Source organism: Dissoconium aciculare (genome assembly GCF_010015565.1).
Source record: "Dissoconium aciculare CBS 342.82 unplaced genomic scaffold K489scaffold_3, whole genome shotgun sequence".
Lineage (NCBI taxonomy): Eukaryota > Fungi > Ascomycota > Dothideomycetes > Mycosphaerellales > Dissoconiaceae > Dissoconium > Dissoconium aciculare.
Genome location: NW_022984953.1, coordinates 100254 through 116880, shown reverse-complemented (window position 1 = coordinate 116880; position 16627 = coordinate 100254). Strand labels below are relative to the sequence as shown.

Sequence of the window (16627 nt, the reverse complement as noted above, 5' to 3'; positions counted from 1 at the left end):
GGGAAAGGGCGCGGGGAGGGAAACCCATGCCGCTCTTCTGGCGGTGTCTGTGCCCGAGCGAGTGAGCGGGTGAGCGAGCGAGTGAGTGAGTGGGTGAGGGATGGGTGATGGGTGATGAGTGATGAGCGTGTCTCTCTCTGGCGGGCTGGCTAGCTGAACGGCTGGCTTCCCGTGCCTTTCCTTTCCCTTCCTTTTCCCGTTTCCTCCCTTCCTTCGGGCCCGCAGGTGGGCAGTGCACACACCGCGCACACTCTCTCAGGCTACCCTCACCATCGAATCAACTCACAACGGAATGATGGTTCCAATTCCAGGAGGCGGCGTGGTGCAATTTCTTGCAGGTTATATTTATATGCATCACTATGATTCACACAACACATGCGTGGTAAATGCGTGGTTTAGCGGCAGGGACCCATGAAAGGGGGATGCCAATGACATTTCGTCTTCGATGTCCATTCATCACGCGAGAGAAACAGAGGGAGCGAGGGCGGGAAAGGAGGCATGTCCGCCCATCGTTGACCGCCGATCTGGAAGCCTTCTGGTGCTAACCCATGGATGTTACTGTAGGGACTAGAAGAAATTCCCATGCACCGCCCGCAGCACAGGCGGAGTTCAACCCGGGCTGTGTGGGTTGACGATCGCTCTTCCCCCATTGTCGTTCAGCCCTACCTCACTTTTCTGTATGTCCTTCCTCTCACCTCGGAATATAATCAATTCTACGGTATGCTGGAAGAAGTGGAACAACCATGTGAACCTCATGACGAAACAGCAATCATTGGTGAGGTTTAATCGAGGGCGCAGCATTTAGCCGAAGTAACCATTATGTCATGCGTGTTTGAGATGGAGAGGGTATGGTGACAACGGCACTGTCTCTGTTATCGAATCCGATCTGCTGCATCCCAAATAAACCCCGTCATCAATCACTCACATTCCCACCTCCACTTCTCCCATCATCATCGTCATCATCCTCATCGTCACCATCCCCAACCATCCGTCCCACCAAAAACACCCTCTCGATGGTCTCCGCGAACAGCTCCGGACTCAGCACCTCATCCTCCCTCGCCTTGCCCTTGCGGCTCACCCGTCTCCCCTTCCCTTCACTGAACGAATCGAAGAAATCCTCATAACTCGCCAGGACCTGATCGCGCACGGCCGCGACGAGCGTCTCCCTCGTCCGCGCATCGTCGACGAAAGCCGTGAGTTTCGCGCGAAGGGCGGGGACATCCTTCTCCGCGAGGCCGCGAACGGTGCGGATGGCGCGCAGCGGGTCGAAGGCTTCGGCGTCCTTGGCCGCGGTGGTTTTGGCTTTGGCGGCGGCGGATTTGGCGGCGGCGATGGCGGCCGGGTCGACGGGGGCGGTGATGTGGTCGGAGTAGCCGTGCACGAAGTCGTTGATCGCGGCGCGCAGGCGGCCGTCGAGTTCGGCTTTGGCGTCGAGCATGTTCTCGACGATTTTGGGCAGGAGCGCGCCGCCGACGAGACGCACCCAGGAGGCTGGGTTCCAGAGGGCGCCGCGGTCGCGGAGCTCGTAGAAAGGGTTGGTGAGAGAGGAAAAGTCGAAGTCGACCTCCGGAGGGACGAACTCGATGTCGAAAGCGACGATTTGAGATTTGAGGTGGAGGAGGTGAGTGATCAGGAAGAGCTGGCCGTCCTGAGGGGTATGTTTGGAGGAAATTTGTTGTGCGGCCGGGAGGAGAGATTGGATGGTGGAATGGACGATGCGGTGTGCGAGATCGTCGAAGACGCTGCTGTTCACCAGCCGGTAGATTCGGCGCAGTAACCAGATGGCTTTGCGCAGTGTGGGATACCACTGTCGTGAGGAGGAAGTTTTGTCATCGTCCTTGACGTTGAGTCGGCGGCTGAACATGCTCTCGGCATCATCGCTATCGACATCAACAAGGACCGGAGTTTTGGGAATCGGTGTCGTGGGTGCTACTGGTGTGATATCTCGTTTTCCGGACAGGACTGGCCCGGTCTTGGTTCCGTTCGCCGCTGGTGTCTCCACTCGCTGAATTTTCAAGTCCTCTGGTGTTGGTCGGTAGTTCTCGATACCGTCCCGCAGGACATTCATTGCGAGGAAAACAAGTCTAGTTTGTGCATCCTCCAAGACTGGCTGAACGAGGCTCGCATAGTCGAGTTTTCGATTTGCAGGCGCATTTGGTGGGCCTGGGCTGGCTGTAGAATTCTCAAATTCATCGTCGCCGTCCGAGTCGCCATAACGGCTCTGTATGATTGAACACAAATCGCAAAGCTTCTCCATCTTCGTCTCTCGAATCGTCCGTGGTCGGAAATAGTCGTACATGGGCTCCATCAGACTCTCCAGAAACTCGTAAAGTGCGCCGTCGGTCTCGAACCATTCGAACCAGAGCTCAAACTCATCGAGACAGATACCACGCATGAAGCTCATACTCGATTTAGCGAAGGTGAGAACATCCGCCTGAGCAGTAGAGTTGGCAATCTCGGAAATCTTCTTGGTCACGATCGGAAGTATAAGCCGTCCCCGTACTGACGAGTATGATTGGTATAGCTCCCGTAGTAAGCTAAGGTATTCAGGCTCGCGGCCAGCATCGACGTCGTCTGGAGTGGGCACAGCTCGTTTCTGGATCTCTACTCCAAGCGCCTTCAGATCTGCAGCAGGCACGCGGAACTTGGCATACAGCAGAGCAGACTGAGTGTTCTCCTTAAGCTGGCCACTCTGGATGCGCTTACTCACATCTGTGGCAATCTCATTGAGCATTTTCGTGAAATAGACACGGACAAGAGTCAATCCACGTGTAAGCAGGAGACGATATCGACTTCGATATGTGGCCGACTCCTTGTGCTTGGGATTCGATTCCATGTATGCCAGGCAATTGTCAAGGTTCGACAACAATTCTGGAAAGTCTTTGCCTCGGACCAAGTTGGCGGCACCTGGCGCATTGAGGCGCCGCGTCATCGGCTCCAAGAAGGTGTAGTATTGTGCATTCTCGTCAATGGCATCTGCGAGCGCCGTGAGCTGCCGTTGTTCCAAGACCAACGCTTCACATTGCTTGCGGAATGCTCCAGTCTGTGCCTCGACAAGTTTGAATGAGGCGGACAACCCCGAGAGCAATTCCAGCGTCGTCTTCGTCGATCCCAATAGATGATCTAGGTGGGCATCGGAAAGCTCCAGCTGTCCTTGGTATGTCTGATATTTCGCATGGCTCTCATGCAGAAGCGCACCCTCCACCTCCCCAAATTCATTCTCGAAGCTCAGCTCGGGGTTCGTTTTGGTGGGTGTACTTTGGATATTGTTCGAACTCCTCTTGCGACGAAGATATTCCCCTCTCCGACTGTAGGCGTGCACCGCATGGTAGAAGTCACTGTAACTTTGCGCCCGGCGCAAGACGGTTGCCGCAGGAGGTCCAATTTTCCACGCATCTTCGCCAAAGTCCAACGCCTCTTCTGCCGCCGTGGCCCGTGATATTAATTCGTCTTTGGCGGCTGCCACCTAGCATTGGAACATCAGAACCGCGACTCTACTCCGAGGGCACATGGTCGGCTTACTGGTGGAGCTTGCTGCTGGAGCAGTGATTCTTGTCGCTTATGTTGAGAGCTGTATTCTTGTTCGGACGGAGCCGAGGCTGTGAGAGTGTGAAGCCATGGGTCGTCCATTGCACAACGACGATGTGGTCAAAGTTCGGCCTGTCGTCAGTTTCTTGGGTCGAAACACCATGAATACGCGACAGCTTGCACATTAAATTCTGGGGCATTGAATTGACGCATGCCACCATGATCACCCTGCATGATCGGAAAGTAGTGGTGGATACTACGTAGTTAGGGTTGACATTCGCTGAAATCATAATTATCAAGTCTTCTCCTTCCGCGACAAGTTTCCATGCAGGCCAAATAATATCTGAACCGATGAACAGCTCCTTTCTTTGGTATTACTGTTGCGTGAGACTCCCGAAAGACTGATCTCCTGTTCCGTGGTGCGATCAAGACATCTTTCTACAAGCTTAGTGAAGCGGCGCAGCAGTAGATCCAATACGCCGGAGGACATTGCATGCATATTCAACCTCTAACAAGACTCATCATATGGCGAGTGACCCATGTCGGCAACTTGTCGATAGTCAAGTGCTAGGTCTATAGAATTGAAAGATATGAATTGCGAACTTGGTCCATCTTTCACATCATATTGAATCAGTGACACCATCGCCTGATGAACAGACACAAGGCACTTCGATCGAAACATCATGTCGGAGGAGAACCCTACCCTTGCTCCTCAGGAGTACACGAGGGACATGTTTCGCTTCACCGATGAGGAGAGAACCGCCCGGTGGCATAATTATCAAGGCAGCGGTCGTGTCGTCAGCATTGCAGATGACCAGGGCGTTGTGCGTGATTACCATGTTAATCCGTTAACGGAAGAACTTGCTACATTCTATGCCTTCAGCCAACAATTTGACGAGCTTGCAAAGTTTCCGCCTTATTGTCCGTACACTATCCATACTCTAGCAAGTACCCAGATCTGACGTGGATACAGTGACAGAAACCGGTCCCAACCTCGGGGACCTAGGCGTAAGAGCAGGCGTTATGGGAGCGATACGCCATCCAGGTCGGACTTGCATCGTCTATCTAGATGAGGCGGGAGTCCCTCGTTTCATCTTGGTCCCACATCAGGAAGAGATCGCTGCTTGGAATCATGTTTTGGAAATGGAATGGGCTGCACTCGAAAGATATGAGGTGCTTGACGTGACCCCTGCTGTGTCACAGTGGGCCACCAGACAGAGTGGCTGACTCTTGTCGGAGAGCAGCCATCATACACTATGGAAACTCTCGAATCAACGGCAGGTCAATGTCGGCTTCGACAAAAATAATGATATGCTCGCGCTTGTCAGGAGGAATGTGGAGTTCGAACAATTTAGTAGACGTGAAGTCAGGCAGTGTAAAGCCTTCGTCCGCGAACAACGAATAGGCTGACGTTAAATCTGGTTTCTTCATTCAATCCGTTTCGACTTCACTTCCAGCTTTCTCCAATAGAGGCGCGACTTCCCATGTCGTCTTCCAGTCGATCTTCGGGTATGCTTCGATCTCGCACTCCATATATGCCCTGGAGATATGGACCACTGCGTCCTTGGCCGTGGCGACGGTAAGTTGGTAGTCTTCCTCGGCAAGCGATTCCCAGATTATTGTCTTAATGGCGGGATCATGACCGCTAGGGTGGTCAGCAGCAACCTCTAGTATAAAATACAAGTCACCGACCCATGATCTTCGGAACTCTGCAGTGTGTTTCAAATTGTTTTTGGGTTTCGTAAATGATTCTCCGTTTGTTTTCCATCCAACCGGAATTGAAGCCCTTCACGAGCTTGTCGAAGTCCGATCGACTGAGAGGCAAGTTCCACTCTGTTACTGTGGGATTGTTCATGACTGGTTGTGATGCTCCTTCAGAACATTGGTATTTAAGTACTCTGGTACTATTGCAAGAAGGCATAATCAATATGTACCGGGGGAGGATCCGGAACCTCCGGAATCGGAAGTATCAGAAGACATGTCGTAGAGTTGCGGAATTTTGGACAAGAAGGTGCATCATTCTTTGACCGGAGGTGTGGATGTGAACGATACATATGTAGGTGCGCGATATCAATAGGACCTAAGAACCACGTTTCGTCGATTATACTCGTTTGAGAGAATGCGCAGTGATCATTGCGAGCGTGATGAAGACGCGTTCACGTACGAAGTGTCGCGGGGCGTCACATCAGCGGACGATTGTCAGAGAGCATCGCCTTCTTCCTGGTGCTACTACCGTTTGTTATCACAGCTAGAGACTAAATCCTCCTTGTCGTCAAGATCTCCCCATGATGACCCTTGAGACGAGCCTACTGCTGGGTGAGGCGTGTGAGGTTTGGAAGGTGGTGGTCTTCCGAGTGCACCGTTTGCCAGCCAGCCAGCCAGCCCTTGAGCCCTGGAGTGCATCGACTGCGCTCCTGTTCTGGCTGTGCCGCATCGCCTCGGTCATAGCCAACCTAGATACCTAGGTATATAGGTCTTGGGTATCTAGGTTGGCTATCTATTTGTAAAGTATTTCATCGCACTCCTCTCACCTCAAAATCGCGCATCTGCCCTTTGTTCCCCTGAGGCGTAGTGATTATGTCGCTGCTACAATTGCCAGCAGACGTTCGACTGGCCATTTATGCTTATGCAGGCGTACCCGGCTTAGGTACACCACATATTTGCGATGTCGAGCCTGAGGAGGATGACATTTCCATCTTCTGGGGGTTCCGCTGCCCGGCAGACGGGAAGTCATTATCGAACATCGGCAATATCGATCTCAACCACCGACCGGCAGCTTGTGATGCCTCGTCACGCCGAGGGTCTGCCACGCTTAGTCTCCTCCTCTTATGCTCGGCGACGTATACCGAGCTTGCCCGACATATCTATTCTCATAACCAAATTGTCATCCGTGCCAAAGACGACGCGAGTCTAGGAGCTCTAAGCGGGTTACGCGTTATCTCAATTCATGCGTTAAGGCGACTTACTATTGAACTAAATGCGACTTCGTGTGGTCTTGGATGGGCGTGCGATGATGAGGCAGACCCTTGCGACTCGTGGAGGGATGAACGTGATCCTCGTGACCTTGAAACGGCTCGGGACCAGGAAGCAGCTCGGCTGTTGAGGGAGTGGACGCGCGAAAATCAATCACTTATGACTTGTGAACAGAATGATGGTCATCACAGTCCTTTATCAATCTACGACTACTCTCAGTCACGGCCGCTCACTATCACGAATGAGCTCCACAAAGTGAGTGAAGATGGTTCAAACACGCAACGCTGCGAGAGGAGCACGCTTCCGCCTTTCTACACATTGGGACGAGAGATAGAGCATTCACTTGTAGTCTTCGGTCGAGTACGGTCTTCAATCACCAGTCTCAGACCTGAGATGAGCTCTGTTCTCTCATGACCACGTGTTCTGTAGGCAGTGATAAGGTCTTTGAACGCATCTTCGCATGCCTCGATGTGATTCCAATGCTGACCCTTCTCCAAGGCTGTACTCCAAAACTGGTCTCGAGTTTGGACAGCCATCCGGCAACATCTCATGCCTGCAACGCTCGAGCTAGACTTCACGTGTGACGTTGTTGACGTCGAGACCGGAAAGCTCGCATTAAGACCTTTTCTGACAGAAGAATCGCCTTATATGGCCAAATGTAATATCAGGCTCGCTCGTAGCAAGAACGAAGCGCTTAGACAGCTAGCTCAAGTAGCAGTACAGCGCATCGTATGCCCGAAAATGCTTCGTAACACTTTCCGACACGGCAGATCAAAACACGGCGCACCAAACAACAATTCGATCACCTTCGTAGATCTTCCGGCCGAAATCCGTCTCCTTATTCTCGGCTATACGGATCTCGTAGCGCCTGAGAATGAAATAGAGTGGAGCTCGTATCGGGGCTGGTATATTCGACGTGGTAGTGGAGGGAATAACGAGGCTTTTTGTTGTCTTGTACATCTCCATCCAATCGCCGAGGACAAGAGTGATACATCAGACGATGCTCATCTACCTGCATATAAAAAAGACAACTATACGCGACAGTATTGTCGAGAGAAGCTTGGCGGACGAGGCTGTTTCTGTAAGAGCCGGCACACAGTCTATTCAAGCTACAGCGAGTCTAGTTGCTGGGCGCCACCAACGCCATTATTCCTAGTGAACTCGATTGTACGGAGAGATGCACTGAAGGTCTTCTTCAGTCGGAATCGAATCGTGGTCTGGCCTAGTGAATCACTGGACCACGCATGGGAACGGCGTCATTCTCGATCACACATCTCGAGCTTCCTCAGCGAAGTGGTCCCAAAAGACGCACTTCGTCATTTACGCTATCTCGAAGTCGTCTTCTCTGAACATCTGAAAGGCGATGAACTAGTCGAATGGAAGCGCACGATTGAGGGGATCAAACCACATCTTGTATCATCGAGTCTCGCCCTGAAGATCTTTTTTGCCGCTGGCCCGCCCGATCCCTTGCATAATTATTACGAATTGTCAAGGGATGAAGAAGAAGAAGAAGGAAAAGAAGAAGGTGAAGAAGAAAAAGAAGAAGAAGGGGGAGCTTCGCAAGAAGAATTCCTAGAATCAAGGAGACACTATGTCAACACAGTCCTTCCTTTACAGCATTTGCGCAATCATTTGAAACACTTGTGGATTTCTGTCTTCGAACTTCCAGAGGAACGGAGCGAGGAATCGGTCTGGGCCGATTGCTCTCGCGAGCTCGAACACACAATCATGGGACCTTCATATAAACCTCCGACTAGCGATGACTACAAACTGAATGGCCTGCCCAAGCCATTGTTCCTACGGACTGGGCGTTGGTACTCAGACCATGACTGCACCTGTTTCTATTGAAGCAGAGGTTGAACAGCCCCGAGTCATCCAAACTCAGCCAGCAGCGCATGTGTTTCGACGCATAAATTAGTTGTGAGGATGTTGCCATTTCAAAAAGCCCGCGCGGCAAACAGGCTTAACAAGCCTCAACGCGGCCTGATTCCATAAGGTAATCTCACGTGTTGTCTTAAAAGACTGTGAATAGGATATTTCATTCAAGTTTCGTGCGCTGGGATGCTGCAACTCTCTGTAAGAAATGCAGATAGTCCAGGTTTCGACCATCGCTAGCTCGCTCTCGGACTGGCAAGAACAAGCGACGTTACCATGAAGTGAAAGCAGAGATTCTACATAACAAGACGAGCCTCGAGGTTCGATTTCTCCACTCGCACAGCGTACAATTTCCTTGAGAGATGGCAATCCATCGAGGATGACGCGTGTTACGGCTCTATTTCTATGCCGCCTACGATGTTCTATTCGCGCACCATCCTGATCGATGACCTGCTGATGGAAGCTGGTCTTTCATCAGACATCCCAAAATCATGATCGTGGGTGACAGAAATGTCTCAACAGAACTTCGCAACCCTCAATTCGCCCATGCCCATCGTGTGACATCTCAAAGGCTCATCAGAGACCCTATCGCCTGTCATTCAGTACGACCCTCGAACAGTCGAGTCCACCAGACTACCTCCCCTTTATGAGCATGCCCGGCATATCAAAATCATGACTCTGTTGACCCTCATCGCTGTGGCAGCGTTGGTCACCGGATCAAAGATTGGAGATCTTATTGCTCAAAATTCTCTTACCAGCCGAGCGCCCGAGATGTACCCACAAATCACGACCAACTTCCCTGATCCTTCGATATTGTATGCGGACGGCGTCTGGTATGCCTATGGGACCAACATCGGAGCTGGCGTGATCAACGAGGGACCATCGGGAACGCCTTCCAAGGACCACGTACGGCCAGCCGTCGCGAATATCCAAGGGGCTACATCTGTCGACTTTCATACGTGGACTCTCGTCCCCGTCTCTGAGCAACCTCTGGCGCATAACGGCAGGTGGGCAGCACGGCCTAGCTTCGAGTTCAAGACCTGGGCCCCGAGCGTCATGCGCCGGGACGATGACAGGTATGTCATGTACTATTCCTCGACCGTGAACTCCTCGACACCCGACCCTCACCCCGGCCACCCGATTCCACACTGCATCGGCGCCGCGCTCTCCCACATGTCTCGACCGATGGGGAACTATATCCCGGCAGACGAGGTACTCGTGTGTCCGATGTCCGAAGGCGGTGCCATCGATGCGCAGCCCTTCCGTGATCACGACGGCACGTTTTACCTGCTTTACAAAATCGACGGGAACAACATCGGATCAGGAGGCGAATGCGGGAACAGCGTCCCGGCGTTGCAAAACACGCCTATAATGCTTCAGAGATTGAAATCCGATGCAATGACGCTCGACGGACCTCCTGTTCAGGTCCTGGATCGCGAGGCAGAAGACGGCCCTCTTGTCGAAGCGCCGATGTTGGTGCAACCCTTCGCCACCGGGTCTCCCGCATCAACCACCTCCCATCCGACACCTACAACGCCCAGCGCAAGAAACCCCATATCCAAAACCGACCTCGCGCCCGAGCCCGGGCAAACCGACAGCGCAGGACCCTACATCCTCTTCTACTCCTCCGGCTGCACCCAGACGTCGAGCTACACGATCCGCTACGCCGTCGCCCCGAACCTCACCGGGCCCTACATCCGAGCGCCGCAACCTCTCCTGCAGACCGGCATCTCGCAAGGCCACCATTTCGAATCTCCCGGCTCCGTCGGCGTCGCCCGCGACGAGCGTACCGGGCAGTGGAGGATGGCCTTCCACGCGCGATCGCAGCCGCGGAATCGCGAATGGGGCCGCGTGCGGGCGATGTACACTGCGGAGGTCGAGTTCGTGCGCAGGGGAGATGCGGCCGGTGGGGTCGAGGTGAAGATCTTGGAGATTGGAGGACGAGGAGGGAATTATTAGGAATCCGACGTCGAAGCGGGGAGGTCATGGTGGAGTTGGGGAGGGAGAGGGGGGTCTTGGGTTCCGTTGTGGACGAGGTGGAGCTGGGATTGGTATGGATGCAATGCATTCGACGTGGGAGCATGGCTGTTTCGAACCGGGAGTTTTGCTGGAAGCGGCCCGATGTGGTCATATCCTGAGTGGCTGGCGAAGTCGAATTCACACGTGCATTCCTAGAAGGCCGAATGACTTCGATTGCTAGGGAGCGGGCATCATGCTTTCATCGCACTGGCGATGGTCGTGGAATCACGAGGATATCCCGCGCAGGTCGAGCCTGCCGCTGCGGAGCACCCATCGTGGAAAGACACAAGCCCGCCGTGGTGCTTTCTGGTTTTTTTTTTCTTAAAAAAAACCATCGAACATTTCAGAAGCCTGGAAAGATGCACCATCATCGTCATCGTCATCACCCAAACACGTGCATTCTTCGCGGACAAAGCTGCGGCATATGCCACACGACGGGGGCCACAAGATGCACCCACGATGCGACTAAACAGACTTGTTAAGCGAGAGAACAGCAGCCACGGAAGATTTCCCATATCTTGCGATCGTGGGCCTGACTGGCGGCGCGTGTCATTGTTTTAGTGGTGACGGTGGATGTCGCGCTTGCAAGAGGAGGCGTGTCCCGCTCGCTCGTGCGCTGGGAACTGGTGGTGGTGGTGGTGGTGGTGGTGAGGCGACGATTCATCTGAACACGTGCTTGATTGTTCCTGAAACAAACCTTGGGATGCTTGGTCATCGTGGAGATCCCGTGACGGAGGATGTATGGTCATTGTTATCATCATTATTACCAGGCGGAAGGGGGATCAGATCAGGTGCGAATTATTACCGTCTCCTTTCACGTTATGATGATTCATTGGATACGGCGCTGATATTTGGTGTTTGTGATGGAAGTGCCGATCTCACGGCTGTCTCACCCATGTGTGGTCACTGTCGTGATAAAGATGATGACCCACCACACCCAGTAACCATCATAACGACGCGCAGTTCCATTCAGGGCCAGGAGACTCTCTCTCTCTCTCTCTCTCTCTCTCTCTCTCCCCGGGATGTACTGCGGTGGTACTGTACTGCAGTCTTCAAAAACACGTGCAAAGTCTATGCACGTTGGAGGCGGAAATGGTTCTAGAAGGAGGGAAAACATCGCTTGCTAATAAACATGGTGGGGAAAGCATTGCATTGCATCGTTGGTCTGGTCCTGCATGTAATCAACTAACCCAGTGCCTTTGCATAATTGTTGTTTCTATTCCAATATCACCCGTAGGCTCTCCTCATTACTCTGCAGTACTCCGCCAGCTGAGGACAAGACTGAAACGATGATACAGTACCCGTGTACTGACTGTAATGATACTGTAATACAGTAAATGCCCAGGTGAATGTTGGAGAGCGCCCCCGATAACCAAAAGAAGGCTGCGGGCCGGGTGATCAGCCTTAATCACGCGCCAATGAAACGTCCCTCTTTCGACACACGCAACAACCGTTCCCCCCAATTTGGCCTGTCCGGGCGGTCTTTGGGAGGGGCAATCTGGCTCAATCGCCCAAGGTCACTCGCCCTCCACGGCCTTGACCGCCGGGCGCCCTATCTGCACCGCCTCGTCCGCGCGCGAGGCGTTCACTACCAGGTGGCCATCAGCTCGTTTGAGGTATAAGCGAACGAGCCCCCTCGACGACGATCCGTCTCTTATCCTGGAGAGGCAAGCAGGGAAAGCTTCCAACAAGAAAGCCGTCTTTTCGCCCACGCCGACGCGACACTGGCTGCAGCTTTAACATCATAACCTGCATACCACCGCCGGAGTCCATCCCATTTAGGCAACTCGACGGACATCCTCGACGACTAGCCCATCGCCTACCGGACCACTCAACGAGCATCCTCCGCCGACGCTCTGCTAGGGATCGCCGGGGCAGTCTGATACGCTACGACACATTATCATACACGGGATAGGTTCGCGGAAAATGTCCTGGCATGCTCAGATACAAAAGGACGCTGTGCTCCAAGCCCAAAATGTTTTGAATCAAGCCAGTAGTACTATCGTCGAAAACATGCCTTCCATGCGAACCCTCTCCGCTGCGGCGTTGGCTGCCTTTGGCTCCGCGCAGACCGTGTTGGGACTGCAATATCACAGCCCTCTCGCTCGTCAGGCCCAACAGGGTGATTCCGCCATCTGTGGCTCCACCGGCCCATACAGTTGCCAGAACACCACTGCCCAGGCCAACTTGTGCTGCTTCAACGCCCCCGGCGGTGCCCTTCTCCAGACTCAATTCTGGGATACCGGCTACTCGCTCAACAGCTGGACCATCCACGGTCTCTGGGTATGCCCATGGATATCATCTTCCCGTTGGCATCGACATCAATTGACATCATCTCACAGCCTGACAACTGCGATGGCACCTACGAAGCCAACTGCGATGCCTCTCGCGCCTACACCAACATCACTCAGATCCTCCAGGCCTATGGCAAGACCGATCTCTTGAGCTACATGCAGAACTACTGGGTGTCCAACAGTGGAACCGCCGAGTCCTTCTGGGAGCACGAATGGGGCAAGCACGGTACGTGATCTTTTTCGGGAGTTCGTCGCGGAGACCGTCGTGTTGACACGCATCGCAGGTACTTGCATCAGCACCCTCGACCCCGAGTGCTACACCCAGTACGAGGCCACCGAGGAAGCCGTCGACTTCTTCGAGAGGACCGTAAGCCTCTTCAAGACGCTCCCGTCCTACGACTGGCTCGCCAACGCCGGCATCACCCCCTCCTCGACCAAGACCTACACCACCGCCCAGATCCAATCCGCGCTCGGCCAGAACCGCAACGGGAAGCAGGTCTACCTCGGCTGCCGCAACGGCGCCCTCAACGAGATCTGGTACTTCTACAACGTCCGCGGCAGCGTCCAGGACGGCACCTACCAGCCCTCGGACCCCATCGGCTCCAGCTCCACCTGCCCCAGCACGGGCATCAAGTACCTGCCCAAATCCGGCAGCACGCCCCCGCCGTCCAGCACCGCGACCACCACCGCCGCCCAGCCGACCTCCACCGGCGGCACCGGCTCCGGCAACTTCGCGGGCTCGGGCTTCCTCAACGTCGTCAGCGGCGGCGCCCAGAACGGCTGCATCATCTCCGGCGGCACCTGGTACACCTCGGGCACCTGCGCGACCTTCACCGTCACGGCCAGCGGCGGCGGCTTCACCCTGAAGTCCTCCAAGGGCAACTGTGCCGTGCAGTCCGGCGCCCTGGTCTGCGCGTCGACCGTCTCCAGCGCGACCGTGTTCAGCGGCAACGGCAACACCCTGCTGTACGCCGGCTCGTCCGCCTTCTCGACCGATTCGACCCCGTCCGGCAGCACCCAGGCGACCGTCTACTCCGGCAGTGGACGCGCGGTTGGATTGACGATCCAGTGGCAGCAGAAATAGATTTCCCTTTCCGGGGAAATCATGTATTTAGATGAGTGATGTTGTGTTGGAAAGAAACCATTCTGTTACGTCTTCGTCTGGCACTCCCTTGTAGATGTACTGCTCCAGCTACTCGCGCCGAAATCGATTCACGGATTCCCATCGTCGTCAAGTCGGGAAGCATAGCTACGGTGGCTGAATTGCCGCCTTGGCATGTTGCTTGTTGCCCGGTTCAGCCTTGGCGATGTAACAGTGGTGATGTGGTATTCAGATCCGAATAACTGTACAATTCTGATTCTATAGATCATCTTCTTCTGGAAGAGGATTTGATGTAGTATTGTGCCATTGTCGATCGAGTATATGTTCCGCTTGTTCAATCGCGTGGTGATCTGCGGATTGCGGAGGTAAGCTTCACACTGCAGGTACGTCACCGCCAACGAGACCGAAATCCACCGGGACGACACACCTGTTACCTGAGCAGTTCGACTCAATGTCCGAATTTCCATTATCAAATCCATCGCGATAACAGTTCTTCCAGCACAACCCACTACTCGACGTACGCTGTCATGCAAGCTCCACTCGCAAAGATCGCCATTCCGAAACAAGCCTAGGTTTTCCCATCCAAGCACGACCATCGTCAATTTTCGAAGAAATTAATCCCGACGCCGCCCCGAAAAGAAAATGTCGTCGTCCCATGGGGATTCCTCCAGGCACCAAGCACCCCCCGGGAGTCCTCGCGCACGCCCGCCCTTCCAACCTCCCGCCGCCAGCACCCCCACCGGCATCCTCTCCACCATCTCCTACTTCACCGAACCCGTCGCCTACACCATCTCCGGGCTGGTCCGCCGCATCTCCATCGACGAGGCCCCCACCCCTCTCGCCAAAGCGCTCAGCGCAAACTACAACAGCACCATGCCCTCCTCCTCCGGCGACGTCTACCACCCACCGCGACGACGCCTCTCGCCCTTCCAGCCGCCGCCCCTCACGCCCCTCAGCCTCCACGGCTACCGCGACACGACCTCCCCCCGCGCCCGCCTCCTCCACCGCGCCGTGGCCGAGGAGATCCGCCTCCTGACCCCTCCCCGCCTGCAGCTCACCGAGCGCTGGAACCTGATCTACTCGCTCGAACAGCACGGCTCGACGCTGTCGACGCTGTACGCGCTCTGCGACGCGCACCGGGGCAAACGCGGCGGCTTCGTGCTCGTCGTGCGCGACGGCCGCGCCGGCGTCTTCGGCGCATACCTCTCCGAGGCGCCCCGGCCGCAGCCGAGCTACTACGGCAGCGGCGAGTGTTTCCTCTGGAAGGCCTCGATCTTACCCAAGAGCTCCCTGGCCTCCTCGACCAACCTCCTGCCGGATCTGGAGGGCTTGGATTTATCGGGCCTGCCGCCGCCGCCGAGCGCGGACACGACGCACCTGGACGCGAGGATCACCACGATCGCGGCGACGAGCGCGCTGTCGCGGAGGAACTCCGGCGCCGACGCGGTCCGGAACGGATCGACCTCCTCTTCCGCCTCTGCGTCGGACCCACAACATCAACAACAACAAGATCGAAATCGAAATCAGGACCAGCACCCTCCCTCCTCCCCGACGACCTCCGACCGCATCCGCTTCAAGGCCTTCCCCTACTCCGGCGAGAACGACTTCACCATCTTCTGCCAGCCCGAGTACCTCAGCGTCGGCGGCGGCGACGGCCACTACGGGCTCTGGCTGGGCAGGAACCTGAGCGAGGGCGTGAGCGCCACCTGTCCGACCTTCGGGAACGAGCCGCTCAGCGAGGAGGACGGCGTCGGGAACGGCAAGGGCGCGGGGAAGGGGAGGTTCGAGGTGCTCGGGGTGGAGGTCTGGGGGATCGGGGTTTGAATTCCGGAGGTTGATGATGGGATGGATGGGTGGATGGATTGGCTTGGGCAGGGAGGAAGGGAGGGAATGTCTGCGAGATGGCAGCGCGGCTGTTTTCTTCCATCTTCTCAATCGAGGATCCTAGGTGTCTTTGTCACCTTTCTTTTTCTTTTCTCTTGTCTTTTTTCTGCCTTTTTTGCTTCGTTCCTCCCTTCAATTCCCTTCTTCACTTCTGCCCGCGTCACGACGATCTATCTACCATTCGAGAAAGAAAACCCAGATTCCCACGGGCACACACATCTCTCTCCTCTCATATCGGGTGATGACTCGAGATCTTGATTTGATTTGATTTTTGGATTTTATTTCACCAGGTAGGTAGGTAGGTACGAAGGTAGGCCCTGTGTCCCAGCCCCAAACCCCTTCCCCGGGAGGACAGGGCGAGGGCTATCCGACCGACGGACGGAGCGCCGAGGATTGATTGAGAGGGCGAGAGGAAAGAAACGAGGCTCCCAAATGAGAATGAAGAAGGAGAAGAAGAACACCCGGGACGCGTCCGTCTCCTCCGGTTCAGGTTCGCGCCACACCGCCGACCGACCCACTACCGTGTATTCCTCATAATCCATCCCTACCTAGGTAGCTATATACATACATCCTGTCGTTCGAGATGAGCGACGAGACGATGGTGCAAACCCCTTTTTCCCGTGGGCTTTGACCTTCCATCCATGGATCTGATCATCGCTGGGGACTGATGAACATTGTTATTGTTGCTGCTATCATCAACGTCCCGGGTCTGAGCAGCGTCAAGACCATGGCGTGTGTGCGTCCGTCAGTCGGCCAGTCCGTCAGTCTATCCACCGATGATAACGTACACGTGTGCGCCCGGGGGTTTCTCTCCCCCCATCTCGCCATGGGATGAGGCCGAGGACGGGTGTCTGTTCTTATTATTATTATTATTATTATTATTATTATTATTATTATTATTATTATTATTATTATTATTATTATTATTATTATTATTATTATTATTATTATT

At 54.6% G+C, this 16627-nt stretch overlaps 6 protein-coding genes across 6 annotated transcripts; 4 read left to right on the top strand and 2 right to left on the bottom strand.

Annotated features, from left to right (window-relative positions):
* Positions 1 to 613: 613 nt before the first annotated feature.
* Positions 614 to 3709, bottom strand: K489DRAFT_351755 (Sec34-domain-containing protein). Its single transcript, XM_033602452.1, has 2 exons — positions 3523 to 3709; positions 614 to 3466 (listed from the first exon to the last, which is right to left on the bottom strand). Exons 1-2 carry the CDS (start codon positions 3628 to 3630, stop codon positions 914 to 916), a joined length of 2661 nt encoding a protein of 886 aa, XP_033461852.1. The 5' UTR covers positions 3631 to 3709; the 3' UTR covers positions 614 to 913.
* Positions 3710 to 4160: 451 nt separating this feature from the next.
* On the top strand, positions 4161 to 4942 carry K489DRAFT_377332 (uncharacterized protein). The gene is made up of 2 exons (XM_033604130.1): positions 4161 to 4449; positions 4502 to 4942. Exons 1-2 carry the CDS (start codon positions 4212 to 4214, stop codon positions 4753 to 4755), a joined length of 492 nt encoding a protein of 163 aa, XP_033461851.1. The 5' UTR covers positions 4161 to 4211; the 3' UTR covers positions 4756 to 4942.
* A 17-nt stretch (positions 4943 to 4959) lies between these two features.
* On the bottom strand, positions 4960 to 5383 carry K489DRAFT_407561 (uncharacterized protein; the record flags this gene model as incomplete). The annotated part of the gene is made up of 2 exons (XM_033607384.1): positions 4960 to 5237; positions 5302 to 5383. The coding sequence occupies 2 exons, from the start codon at positions 5381 to 5383 to the stop codon at positions 4960 to 4962; spliced, it is 360 nt and encodes a 119-aa protein (XP_033461850.1).
* Positions 5384 to 6677: 1294 nt separating this feature from the next.
* On the top strand, positions 6678 to 8699 carry K489DRAFT_142132 (uncharacterized protein). The gene is made up of 2 exons (XM_033599144.1): positions 6678 to 6941; positions 7000 to 8699. Exons 1-2 carry the CDS (start codon positions 6912 to 6914, stop codon positions 8347 to 8349), a joined length of 1380 nt encoding a protein of 459 aa, XP_033461849.1. The 5' UTR covers positions 6678 to 6911; the 3' UTR covers positions 8350 to 8699.
* A 448-nt stretch (positions 8700 to 9147) lies between these two features.
* On the top strand, positions 9148 to 10335 carry K489DRAFT_314554 (glycoside hydrolase family 43 protein; the record flags this gene model as incomplete). Its single annotated transcript, XM_033601021.1, has 2 exons — positions 9148 to 9848; positions 9924 to 10335. The coding sequence occupies 2 exons, from the start codon at positions 9148 to 9150 to the stop codon at positions 10333 to 10335; spliced, it is 1113 nt and encodes a 370-aa protein (XP_033461848.1).
* A 1986-nt stretch (positions 10336 to 12321) lies between these two features.
* On the top strand, positions 12322 to 15615 carry K489DRAFT_407559 (uncharacterized protein; the record flags this gene model as incomplete). The annotated part of the gene is made up of 4 exons (XM_033607383.1): positions 12322 to 12678; positions 12738 to 12915; positions 12974 to 13740; positions 14431 to 15615. The coding sequence occupies 4 exons, from the start codon at positions 12322 to 12324 to the stop codon at positions 15613 to 15615; spliced, it is 2487 nt and encodes an 828-aa protein (XP_033461847.1).
* Positions 15616 to 16627: the final 1012 nt, after the last annotated feature.